The sequence below is a fragment of the Corvus moneduloides genome, chromosome 13 (genome assembly GCF_009650955.1).
Source record: "Corvus moneduloides isolate bCorMon1 chromosome 13, bCorMon1.pri, whole genome shotgun sequence".
In the NCBI taxonomy this organism is placed as follows: Eukaryota; Metazoa; Chordata; class Aves; order Passeriformes; family Corvidae; genus Corvus; species Corvus moneduloides.
The window spans coordinates 11,841,583-11,855,351 of record NC_045488.1 but is presented as its reverse complement, the minus strand read 5'-3'; the positions used below and the strand labels follow the sequence as shown (position 1 = coordinate 11,855,351).

The 13,769-nt window shown below is 46.7% G+C and overlaps 1 protein-coding gene across 2 annotated transcripts in view; it reads right to left on the bottom strand.

The window, feature by feature from the left end:
• Positions 1-668: 668 nt before the first annotated feature.
• Positions 669-13,769, bottom strand: part of MAP2K5 (mitogen-activated protein kinase kinase 5) — a 119,898-nt gene continuing 106,797 nt past the window's right edge. For both annotated transcript variants that reach the window (XM_032122633.1, XM_032122634.1), the window contains one exon: positions 669-1,169. In XM_032122633.1, coding sequence (XP_031978524.1) covers positions 1,068-1,169 — 102 coding nt within the window. In that variant the 3' untranslated portion in view covers positions 669-1,067. The remainder of the gene's footprint in view (positions 1,170-13,769) is intronic.

Here is a 13,769-nt window from a genome sequence, read left to right as displayed (position 1 = left end):
TGCAGGGATCTTCAGTGGCACTTACTCCCTGTTCAGGAGAATCATGGAATCCACAATGGTTTGGGAGGGACTTAAAGCCCATCTCATTCCAGCCCCTGCCATGGCAGGGACACCTTCCACTATCCCAGGCTGCTCCAAGCCTCACCCAGCCTGGCCTGGAACATTCCAGGGATGGAGCAGCCACAGCTTCTCTGGCCATTTAGGGCCTCCCCACCTTCCCAGGGGGGAATTCCTTCCCAGTATCCCATCCATCCCTGCCCTCTGGCAGTGGGAAGCCATTCCCTGTGTCCTGTCCCTCCATCCCTTGTCCCCAGTCCCACTCCAGCTCTCCTGGAGCCCCTTTAGGCCCTGGAAGGGGCTCTGAGCTCTCCCTGGAGCCTTCCCTTCTCCAGGTGAGCATTCCTAGCTCTCCCAGCCTGGCTCCAGAGCAGAGCACTGCCCTCTTTCACCTCACCTTTCCACCTCAGGAAACCCTTTCTGGTTCAGGGATCAGCCTGCAGAGCCTGACCATGGATGCTCCTGATGTTTGACCCTCCCAGCAATCCTGATCCCCAGCAGCTGGCACTGGGAGCAGCAAGGGGCATTCCCCGTCATTCAGTGGTGTGATGCTGACCTCCCTGACACCCCTCACCTCCTCATAGGGTGGGCAGGCCCAGGTATTTCTCTTCTTCTGTTTGCTTTTGTTTTACACTTAAACCCAGCATTTTGTGGCTGCCTGGACTCGGAGACAGCCACCAACTCCTCAGGAAACCCTCTGGACACTTGGACAGGAGCAACAGTTAAAAAATACTCTGGAGTCAGGAAATAGTACATTCAGTAACCCAAAAATAGAGATAGAAAATACTTGCTTTAAGGCTGTGTACAGTATAACTGAAGATAATCTGGAAATTGCTCAGCAACAAAAGAAACGTGGGAAGAAAATTCCTTAATGTGAAAAGGCAGCCAACAAATACCCTGATTTTGTTGATGCTTCTAGGGAATATTTGGAGCAAAACATGATCTGGATAAACTGTGAGTCCAAGGCTGGTGATCCTGGTCCAGGAAGAGCTCTTGGGACGCCGCAGAGCTCACTGTGGTCCCTGGGATCGCCGCTCCTCCAGCATCCTGCACACCCACATGGACACGACCTCGGCGTTGCCGTCGTTGTACTGCACGATGAAGGGGTGGCCCTGCGAAGGGGGACAGGCAGGGTTAGCCAGGAGAAACACAGCCCTTCTGGAAAAAAAACCACACTGGAGCATCCTGTGGCTACAGCCATAAAAATGCAGTGAAGCACTGATTCAAACCAGCGAGCTTCCTCCTGCATCCGTGTTATCCACAGCACCTGCTCCGAGCAGGAGGAGGCAGCCCTGACTCCTCGCGGAGGCCTCGGCCCAGCACTCCCTGGAAATGCTCATTACTTTTTGTTGATACTCCATTTTCTCGTTGTGTTTTGACCCAGCCCCCTTTCCAGGACAGCTGTGCAGTTGCTGAAGGGTGTTTGGGTAAAATGATACCCCCAAAAAACCCCCACTAATCTGCGCCTCTGCTTGTAAAGGTGCGCCATCTCCTAAAATTCCTCTCTTTTACAGTGCCCTGTGCATCCTTCACGTGCACTGACCTTCCAGGGCCTACAGGGGATCCACGAGAGCTGGAGAGGGACTTTGGCCAAGGCAGGGAGTGACAGGACAAGGTGTTTTGCCCAGCACTGGGGTGGTTTTGGGTGGAAAAGTGCAGGAATAAGGTAAATGCTTTTATCTCCAACACAGCCCTAAACAAAACAGCCAAGGACACCACAGAGAAGCAGGAGAGAACAATCAGGAGGCACAGACAGGGCAGAGCAGATGCATGGGGGCAATTAAACCCAGCTATTCCAGCCAGTGCCTTCTCCATGAATCTCCTTTAGGATGGAGAGATCCCCGCAGCCAGAGCCATCCCACACCCAGGATATCCCTGCATTTAAGCTGCTCCAAATGAAATTTCAGCTATGAAGCCTCAGCCCTCCACATTGCTCACCCTGCTTGCTTTGTTTTATGAGGATATTCCACCAAAACCTGCAGGCTTCCACACTTTTCTCCCCAGGAATAAGTTTAATTTTGAACTACTCTTCAGATTTCCCATATTTTCAGAATCTGGTGGTTGATTTTTCTGAGCTGTTTTTAAATTGGGAATAGGAGAACAGAGACTTCCACCGAAGCTCAGTAGGACCCATCTTTGCAAATCTTGGTGCACAACCTGCAGCATTTTCAGGTCAGGCACCGCAAACAAGGAGGACACAAGCAGCCCAAAGATGTCCAGTGCTCATGGATGGCCTGTGCCAAAAGCTACTGCCAAACCCACCTCGCTGCTTTTAATACCTGACCTCACTCAGCAGCACCTGCAACTGCAATAAAAACATTTATCAAAGAACCACACAGAGCTGGGGATAATGCAGGAGTCCGTCAAACCTGGCCTTGGCCTCTTTGCAGCAAGATTTGGAGTGAAAAATCAGAACAAACTACAAAAGAGGGACTTGCAGTTGGCTCAGCTCCCAAAAATGTCTCAGGGAATTATTTAAGTTTTCCTCCAAGGTCTCCAGCACTGCAGCTGCAGCGGTTTCCTCTCTCAGAAACCTCTCTGTAAGCTCAGCCCTGCTCTCCACATTTTGTCATTACTTGCACCTACTCCCACATTCCCCCCTTTTCAGGCACCCAGAGCAGTACCATTACCCAAAGCACAAAGACCTCAGAAAGCAGTGCCTTAAACTGGAGATGCCTCCGAAAAGGATGGAGGAGAGCAGGGGCAGGGAGATGAGACAGGGAGGGAAGATAGAATAAGGGAAAAAACCTGGATAAAAATCCAAAACACTAAAGCAGCAATGCAGCTGCACCGCGGCAGCTCTGGTGCAGCAGGACAGAGCTGTCACCTCAGAGAGGAGGCAGTGAAAGCCCCAGCAGTTTGGACACTGTCAATAAATCCTGGTGGCTGTCTCAGCCACAAATACAAGTCCCAGCCCTGACTTCAGGAGCGAGCAATATGTTCTCACCCAAACCCAGCAACCTGCTGTACTTAAATATTCCTGTAGGGATTTATTGCAAGGGAAGACTGGGAAAAGGTAAATGTGTGGAAACTTGAAATGCATTTTCTGTTGCAGGGACCAGTTCCTGGTGAGGTGACACTGCCTGGTGTGGCACGCACAGCTTTATTTTTGGGGACACATGATCCCATCCCTGTGTATTTCGTATTTCCTCAGAGTCCTACACATGTTCACAACAAAGCAATAACCACCTCCTTCCCAATTTTTAAAAATACCTGGAAATCAGCACAGCCAGCAGGAAACAGGTTGAAAATCCAGCACCAAGCTGGTTTTTCTTACTGGCCTGGTACTGGTGTGCCTTGCCCTGGCTCGGTGGGATGCACTGGGAATCCTGCAGGCACTGGGAAGCGGCTGCTGGAGTGCACAGAGCTTGGAGCTGGAAAGGTCAGGCAGGACAGGGCCAGGGCTGGCCACGAGTGAGTGTCAGCCAGCCTAATTTTGTGTGTCAACCCCGAAAATTAGATAAACAATGACAAACCAGGCTTTTTAAATGAACTTGTCTCATCTGGTTCTCTTGATAAAGGGTACATTTCTCAAGTTGCAGTGTCCCACCAGACAGGTTAACTCTTTCACAGGGGAGCTCCTCGCAGAGGGGGATGTGAATGATTTAAATATCTGACAGGAAATTAAAAGGGCACTGCCCCCCTGAACACACAGCCCTGGTAATTCCAACCCATTGCTCACCAGCCATCAATCATTTAGCCCAGTCAATTAAATCGCCATAATTCAAGGGTAAAAGTTCCATGATTTTACCTACCCCTAAAATTCAGCAATTTGCTTTCATGGCCTTCTCCTCTGGCCGAAAAAATCTTTGTTTCTGATAATAACCCAGCCTGAGCTTATTGCCACAGACTCTGCGTGGCACCCTGGGAAGGGCTGCACATCCATGGGCCTTTTCCAGCTCCGAGTGCCCACGTGCAGCTCTGCTCCAGGTGGATGAACTGTCCAGGAGAGATGAAATTCCCCCTGAGACACAGCATCATCACCCACAGCCCCAACTCTGGGCTCCCTGAATCCCTTCAGCCCCTCAGTCTGAAGCACAGGTACCAGCTTACACTGCCTCTCACACAAATCCAGGGAAGAGCAAAGCTCCCATAAACAGGATCCTCTGACCATAAAATGTTTGTGTTTGAAGAGCACCAAGGAGGTTTAGGCCGATGCCAAAGGGCAGGCAGACCATAAATAACACCCCTCAAGCAAAGCCTGGGATTTCAGAGCACTGTCCAGGCACAAAAGAAGTGAGTGATAATGGGAGACTGGTTTAAAGGTCCAGGAAACAGGCAGTTACCAGCCTAGAATGGTGGCAAAGCACACTCCCAATGTGAAATGGCAGCCAGCCACCAATTTCCTTGGAAATCTCCAAAAATGATAGGGTGGTGTTTCCTGGGACACAGAACACGAGAGGGATGAGGACAGGGCAGGAACCTGAATCCCAAATGGGTCAGGGATATTGCTGGAGTACCTCAGATCTAACCCTCATCACCTCCTTATATTTTTTTCCCTGGGACAGTGAGAGATTGAATGGGAAGGGCAGCAAATTAGGAATGACAAGAAAATTCCTCATGCTTATGCAAGGAAGGTTGGGAAATGAGTGGCACTGCTTTGGTTGCAATGGCGCCACCCTTTTCACAACTATTTTTCCAGGAACCCTCCCAGCCTGAGCAGCTGGAGGCCTGTGCTCCATTTATTACCAAGCAGCACAGACAAATTCTGCATTCCATTTTAAAATTTTGAACTCAGCACAACAAAAAAACCCACAATAAAAAGATCCCAACTGTTGCAGACACAGCCTATCAAGACAATGGCAGTGCCCTTAGACAGCATTTCAAATACAGTTTATTAGTGTGTGATATGAAAAGGGTATTTTTATTGCATGATATAATGCAATGGGACCTTGGGCGCTCTGCAGAAGGACCTTGCACTCAGAAGTGTAATGAACCCATAGTCCAAAAAACATTATACTCTACATTAACCTATCATTAATGGCACATTAGGGCTGGGGGCATTGCACGCTCGCTGGTCAGGGCTCCATCAGGACAGTGTGCAGGAAACCACAGTCTTCACAGGCTTAAAACAAATAGAGAAAATAAATATCACTGCTGGCTACAGGCTGCTCTAAGGGAAGCTCACTGGCTGCTTAACCTGCAGTTTTGTCAAGGGGGGATGAGGAGGGCGATGCAGCAGTTTATTAGTGGTGTTGGCATGCTCTGAGTGCATCAGATGCAGCAACACTGAGCTTTTCCTGTGAAAACACAGCACCTGTTAAGAATGAAGTGAAAACTGGAAGCTGCTCCCCTTCCCTGCCACTCCCTAATTCCTGGTGATAGTTGTAAGGCTTCCCTGGCACTAGGAGCTGGGAATGGGAAGAGCATCCTCTGACCCAGCTCTCCACCGAACAGATCCCAGCTCTCCTGGGATCTGTTTTGCCTCTGCACCCATTTCACCTGAGCAGAATTCCAGCCCCTCAGCAGAATTCCAGCCCTGCCAGCTCTAACTCCATGTGAACCGTGACCAAACCAACAAATTCCTTATACTCCCAGAGCAGGTGCGATGTTCCATGCCTTCCCCCACTCCAGGTGGCTCTGTTCAAAGGAAAGCCACAGTGCAAATGTTAAATCAGGAAAGCCTGGCTGGCAGCTCACCCCTCCCACTCCAAAAAATTCCAACTTGGCTGTCCAACAGCACATCCCAGTTGGTTCTCCCGTTGCTGCTGAGGTGTCTGTGCTATTTACAGCTCTTGTAATTAACTGAGGGCATGGACTTGAGGGGAAATTCTTGCCCATTCTCATGTTTACTGGGAGACAAGTCGGACCTCCAACAGGACAAACACAAAGCTCAGCTCTGGAGCTGCACCAGCTTCCCAGGACTCCTGGAAACACCAAGTGCTGAGTAACCCAAAACCACCCCGAACTGACCCCGGGTCCCCCTGCAGTGACCTCAGCACGTGTTAGGATTTCATCACTCCACCCCTGCCTCCAGTGCTGGAGGATTTTCCATCTTGAGCTGCTGCCTCCAAGGACAAGCCACACTAAATGCTGTTCTAATTATCTGTGCCAGCTATCCCCAGTATCCAACTGCGGCTCCCACAGCCAGGAATAGCAGTGAGGAATCCTCAGGCCAATACTCTCACTGCCGACTCCCAAAACATTGTTAATTCACAGGCACAGAAGGTGGCAGGGCATCCTCAGGGGATGCTCCACGCGGCTTCCAAGGCTTCAGCGGGGTAAAAACTCCGAAGGCTGAACACAGGTTAATCCACGGAGACACAGAAGGTACCCATGGGTGAAAGGACCCTGCAAGACACTGTTTGAGTGTGATCCAGCTGCTCCATCTCTCGTTTTCCTTTTGAAATTTTGGTTGGGTTTTTTTAAACCTTTTAAGAAAAGTGTGAACACCTGAAGTGCTTGGAACAGCAGGGACTGGGAAGCTCAGTGTGTGTGTCTGCAAAGTGTCCCCGGTGTCCCAAAGCTGCAGCAAGGTCAGCTGCAGCCTCCCTGTCTCTTCCATACGGCACCTGCAGCAATGGGATTGCAGATCGCAGATCAAGCTTAACCCTAAAATTCCAGCTGCTCCTCGGGACTTGCAAGGCTGTGCTTGATCTGGGACCGAGTGTTTGCTGTCCCAGTTCTCTCTCCCTATTCCTGTCCTCGGAACAGCGACTATTGAGGGCAAGGACTGCGCTCGCTGCGCTGGAGACGCCTCCAGCATCCCCAGAGCCTGTGCTCGGCTGGGTGCTGGAGACAAAGCCCCGCAGCAGGGGGTGGAGTCATGGAATCACAGAATCACGGAATGGCCTGGGTTGGAAGGACCTCAAAGCCCATCCAGTCCCACCCCTGCCCTGGGCAGGGACACCTCCCACTACCCCAGGCTGCTCCAAGCCCTGTCCAACCTTGGACACTCTCAGCATCGACCAGTGGCGTTTTCTGGGGGGAGATGACGCAGGAACAACAACATAACCATTAGGAAAACCAAGTCTGATTATTCTCCGGGAAGTTTCTGCCCCCTCCTCACTCTCACAGCTGAGAGCAGAGCCCAGCCTGCTCAGCAGCTCCACGTGGAATGTCGGGAAGTGGGGAGTTTTGTTTGTTGCGTGGCCTCCCTAACATACACTGTAATTAAAATGTTGATTACTAAACAGTTTAAATATATGACAGACAATGCAGTTAAAGCCTACAGTTAGGTCAATATGTGATTTAGATTTGCCATTTAAAAACTCTCATTTAAATTTTGCATACATTAATCACTACCATACTTCAATGTTCTGATATCCACCTGACTACACTATTAAAATAAAACTTGCTGCCCCAGGGAAATCCTACTTATTCTTAATTGTTTCGAGGCTTTGATGGGCTTTTAATCTAAGATTAATTTATGCAATTTTAAATAACTCTTCTTATGATTAATAAGCTTGAAAATTAAAAGGAGTCTAAAGCAATTATAATGAGCATTTGGTCATAACCTCATTAGGAGAAGGAGTGAAGGATACAGCTCTGGAATTCTTACAAGACTACAATTTAAGGTTACTTTCAGAGGAGTCAAACATAGTTCTTGAAATTGCAAAGGCAGATTAGCCTAGGTCAGCCTTAGAACTATGGCTACCCAGATTAGCACACTAATGATTTTATCCCTCTGATGATATGCAAGACAGTGAAAAGATGATACAAAACAAAGATAAATGGATAACACAACTAAGCAGTGAAGCCTTGCAGTTATATTTCTTCCTTACCATTTTTTTTAATTTGAGAAGTATTCTTTCTGTAGGTCTTTTCCCCCTATTATTTATCTATTTTAGACTGACTTTCACCAATGCATTTTTCATTTTTATATGAAAAAGTTGACTGCAAGCAATTTTCAGCTGGTTTAGTTTCATTGAGGCACCAAAACTCTTCTGCAATTTACACAATTTGTTCAAATAACAACAGTCCCCAGGCCTGGCGGATGGACCAAGGGGAAGAACAGCTTAACTTAGACCTCTACACCTTAACCTGAAGAGCCACTGTCTACACACCTCACCTGAACTTCCATTTTTAAACAGCCACCCAGATCCCTCGTTATGATTAAAGTATTGTTTTTCCAAGCTTTGGATGGCTGGTGACCCCAAACCAGACCTCTGAGACCCCTCGTGCATTTGACTGATGTGTCCAAGCTGGCAACTCATCCCCAGACAAAGGGTCAAGAGGGAATTTTCAGGTCAGAACAGTGGGAACTGGAGCAGCTCCACTCCACAGGGTGGAGCTGACTTCAAACTACTCAACCCCTCCTACTGCAGGACCCTGGGTCTGCTATTTGTTCCCCTCCTGTGCTATAGACTGGTCTTAAATTTACTACAGAGTTTAGGGTTTGGCTGTGGCACAGAGGAATCTATTTGCCCATCTGCAGATCATTCTTTCCACAGCAGTTTTGCTTTTGATATTTGTTGTTAAACCGATAACTGTCCTTGGCATTCCTCGTGCTGCTCAGCTAAAAACGAGCCAGCTCCCAGCTAAGGTATTTCAGTTTCTGTGTTATGACTCTTAAAACAAACTAAAGCAACCGAAATCTAATTGGAGTTTACTTCTGCAAGTGCTGCTGAGGTTAAGAAGAGCTGTAGAAGAGGAATGGGGAGAGTGGCCCAAGGCTGATAGAGTCTGTCACCATTAGCAAGCTGTCGACAACAGAAGCAGATCTGCCGAGTGAAACGGTTGGTGCAACATTTTAGGGATGGAAGAGGTTTGACTTTTGCCCAGCTCTGGTCTGGTTTGCAGCCTCAGTGCCCATTAGTAGCTGGAGCTCATTAGGTGTGTGCCTGGAGCACATCTTCTGGAATGGTTTCATTTGAAATCAATGCAATTCATGAGCTTCAAGACCTGTCTGTGATGAGAATGAAAGAGTGGGGGCTTGCAAAGAGCAGAGATTCACACCAGAAAGGCACACCTGACCTGAACTCTGATGCTGATGGAGCTGCACCTGCAGAAGTGTCCTCAGCTCCAGCACAGGAATGGTCTCGGTGACACCGAATGGAGCTCGTCAGGAATTAAAAGCTGATACAGTATTTCCCTCAAATGAGGACTGAATGTTCCCTACAGCACTTCCTTCAAATGAGGACTAAGTGTTCGCCTAGACTGGGAGAGAAGGGTGAAGAAAACAACTGTTTTCCCCAAGTTTTTCTACTGAGAAAAAAAAAAATTGCTAAGCAAATTACTAAGCTGAAGTAAACTGAAACAATCTCCTAAATGTTTTTCACCCAAACCTTGGAGAAGAAAATGCTGTATGCATACACACACACAAATAACAACAATTAACAAAAGCAAAAAAACCCCTGAAAATGATGTGGCTGGAAGCAAAACGGGAGAACGAAACAGCTCGTACTTCGTTAGCATTTTTGTGATGAAGTTTCTGCAAATGAACAAGTTGTTTTTAAAAGTACCACTACGATCATCCTGCATTCCACGGCTACATACTGCCTGCACGGAGTGCAAAACAACATCCCTGTGTTTGCCAGGCTTTGTAAAGGGACTAAATAAAGTATTAAATGATCGAGGTGAATGCGCTGCCAAATCCCCTCATCTGAGGAGCAGAGAAAGCTCAGGTATGAAATGATGTTGGAATAAATGCACAGAGCCCTGCTGAAAACACGGAGAAGGCAGAATATATCACCACTAGTAGGATTGGGAAAAAAAATAGAAATTCCTTTGAATCTCTCCCAAGGTCACTGAACAACAACTGAGGCCATGAACACCATTTCCACTCTCAGAGTTGTATTTTAATCCAACAGGGAGCCTTTCCCTGGTGGAAACCTGGCTCTCCCCAGCCCAGCAGGCACATGCTCATCCCGATTTACACCAGCTGAGTGTTTCCCCCAACCTCTCCCATCAAATCCGAGCAAGCAGATGCACATTTATGGGACAATGAACTTTTCCACGGCTGTGTTTTGGTGTTCCAGCCTGATTAAAGCTGCGTGTTCTGAGCGCTGCCCCGGGTGGGAGCGCGAGCAGCCGGCTCTGGAGGGGAGGCCATGGCTTAAAAAATAAATAAATAAAAAACCCCATGTTTAATTTAAAAATTAGAAACTGGAGCAGGCTGTGAGCACAGAGGTTGATTGAAACAAAATTTAAATTCCTGTCAAGCCCATTTAAACACAGGGGCCCTTCATAGGCAATTAGCTGCTCCCTGTGAAGGCTGAGTGAGGCCGGGCCTGGTCACTGTGAGGAGCCGAGAAAAATTAACTAAAATCAGGCGCTATGAAATATTTAGCCTCCTAGTTTATCACCGGGGTTTGGAAGTGTAAACAAGACAAAAATCGATTCCTCGGTGCCCTCCAATCAATCCCCCAAAATGGCGAGGGCATCTGTTTCTGCTCAATTTTGTTTACTCTGGCAGATTTGCCTTAATTGCGGTTGTTTATCTCCCGTTGTCCCCGGGGCCCTAATCTCCCGATTACTAATACTTAACACTCATTTCACATCTAAAGCTACTTCTAATCCTCAACAGGTTTCTGGGGCTCTTAAAATTATGGAGGCGAGGGAGATTTCTCTTTGTGAGAGGCGCATTTTGCGACCCGCGACCAGCTGGGCCCAATCGTCACCAGGGATGGCGGCAACAAAGGTGCTAAAAGGCTCTTTCACAGGCTCCGCCGCTCCGCCGGGAATGCCACGGAGAAAAAAGGCCTTTGATGGGGAAAAAAGAAAAAAACCCACCCTGAACAAGGGGACTCTAACAGTCCAGCCAAATAAAGTTACTGTCATAATCAAGCGCTGTCAATCACAATGAAAATCCAATTAAAAAATCTTTCAGCACGGCCCCTCTTCAGGAGAAAAATGTCCCCTATTTATATGCGTTTTTTTTTTTTTTTTTTTTTTTGTGTCAACTGCACAAATTAGAAAGTCGTATTAATTGATTTTTTACTACTTTAGGCCCTGATCCTCCAGCTGAATTTCTGCGGATGGAAGAATCAAGCGGCACAAATCTGATTAAGGGATTTGAGGCATAATGCACACAGGTCACTAAGAAGCCATATCTCTATCTCCGGCTTTATACTCTGCTTATTCATAGGCAATTATTACTCTTATTTAATACTGCAGGAGTGTCCTGAGGTGCTAATTGGACTAGAGACCCACAAGTAGCTGGTACTGCACAAGCACCAGCCATTTTAATCTATGCAGAGTGTCTGAATACATTTAAAATACCAATTTCATTACACAAATAAAAATCGTACATGGATTTCAACAGTTGCCTGTTAGAGCAAATTCCTTGATGGATTTGGAATGAATAGAAAGGACAATATTCTGGGATTTAAAGATATGGGTCTTATTTTGGAACTCCAAACAGATTTATTTTTATATATTTTTAAAAAATAAATACGTAGGGAAGACAGCTGACATAAAATATCAACAAGGCACATGCACAACTTCTCAATATACAGTAATTGAAAGATTTGCAATTCTGCTACCAAAATGAGTGAGATGTAAATATTTGTCCCTGCGCCTGGAGAACTACTGAACAACCAGCAGTGCCAAATGAAACATTTGCTCAAATTAAACTGCAAAGCCCAGGAGACTCAAGTAACCAAAAAATATGAACTGTATCCCTCTAAGCTGTTGCCAATTTGTTTTTGTCCAATTTCCTTAGGTTTTCAACACCTCTTTGAGCCAAGTCAAGTTACTCCTTTTCACATTTCACTGGGAAGTGCTGCTATATTTGCAGCCCTAGGGCATGTTAGAAAGGGGAAGTCAGATGTTCCTGTTTGCTGTAGGAATTGGGTGATCCCATGGCAATGGGTGCAGAAGGCAGGGAATGAAGGTAACGCCTTCAAACCCCAGAGCTCACCCCTTAACCCTGTCACCATCTTCCTCTTGGGTAATTGCCGGAGTTAGTGGCACTGATAGAATGTATTTCTCCATTTCGAGAGCTGATTTCTCAAGCGACAAAGAAGAACAGCTCACACCCCCAAGGACAGGGACAGAGATGGCTTCTCCCCTCCCCCCCCCTTTTTTTTTGCAAGACAGAGGGGGAAATATCCCTGACCCACCTTTCCCAATTTCAGCTCAGTGAGCAATGTTGCCACCTGAAGAAACACATATTTTTCCTCTTAAGCTACCTTGAGCTCGGAAGATAATGAACACACAGTGACAGGAGCATCCTGAGCCCTGGTGTGAAATCCTTGCCTCAATATAAATTTTGATACTGCCTTCAGTGTGTCCAGGATTTGATCCAGAACTCCTTGTCCACTGTATGTCTGAACTGAGAGATTGAAGATCCAGTTTATTATTTATCACATATATTTCACGGTTGAACCGGATGATCCTAAAAAGCCTTTTCCAACCTAAACAATTCTGTATTTACAACAGCTAGAATACTTGGCTCTGTACTTTTTTCCTTGGGAAACCTGGAGAGAGCTCCTTCCTTCCCATCTGCATGTGTTTGGTGTCTGTCAGAACTTCCCCTTGTCATGGAGTGAGTGACTGGGATCGCTGTGACAGAGGAGAGTATGAACATTTGCAAACAAAGCCATTCATCACAGGCCCAAGCACAGACAATTTTATGCTGGACAAATCATCCCTGATGGGACATCCTGCACCAGCTCAGGATAAAAAAAGTGGCCAAAGAGGGAAAATTCTTGGCTCCCTGTGATCAGCAACGATGCCCAAACATCTGCATAGGTGCAGACAACAACCATGGACCTCTAAAGCTCATCCCACAAGATCTCTGGGGTGTGATTGTGAAAAACAAAGTGCAGAGAGCCCTCTGGTCTCTCCCAAAATCAGCACCATCCAAAACCCAGCCTGGCTACTCAGTGATGTCACTGCTCCAACGCTGCTGGGGGAAAGCCCTTTTACTGACAAACCTAAGCACCAGTGTTTTATTGGCTTTATTCGGGAGGTTTAGATGAAAATCCAGGCAGGATTATGCTGATCCTCCATTTGTTTGTTTAAACCATAAAAGTGTTTCCTGAGAGCTGAAAGCAGGGGTTTAACACAACGAACTGCAAATATGTTTCGCTGCTGTCCAGACCCTCTAAAACAAAGCTTCATAAAATACAGCTACTTAAAATGCAGCTACTTAAAAGCTTCACATTAATTTCCTGTAGTTGTTGGAGATGTGGGAAGAGCCAGCCAACACCCATTTTTGAGAGTCTCTAACATCTTGATCCATGTCTTAAAACATTTAAATACACAAACTACTGTTTATCTGGGAAAAACCCCCATCATAGCCAATAAAATCAGGGTGCCCGGTCTAGAGCCATTCCTGGAATGGAGAGAGGGATTGCTGGATGCATAGGAATGGGAAATTTCAAAACTGCATTAGGCATTAAAATAAATAAAATACCAAAGGAGAACATGTTTTCCAGCACGTCAGTGGCTTTGACACAAATGATGTACAATTTATCACACAACCTTCTAAATTAATAAAACACCAACATCAGAAGCATCAGGAATTTGAATTTTTAAAAGGAGAAAGCTCGTGGTTGTGTTTGAAATTGGACAACTTGAACAAAAATCATTACATCTGTGCAAAAGTGATCGAGTGCAGGAGGTGACTGGACCCTCTGCCCGATCTTTCCTTGAGAAATCCAGCAGCATCCTAAAGACTGTGTTTTGATGCCTCCACAGGAAAGCATAAGGGAATAACTGCTCTATTCCCGACTTGCGGTGTTTCCAATACAATTGCTTCACGTAAACGCCTTTCGTTTCAACAGCCAGATGTAGCACGGAAGAGTTCAATGCTGCACTAACAA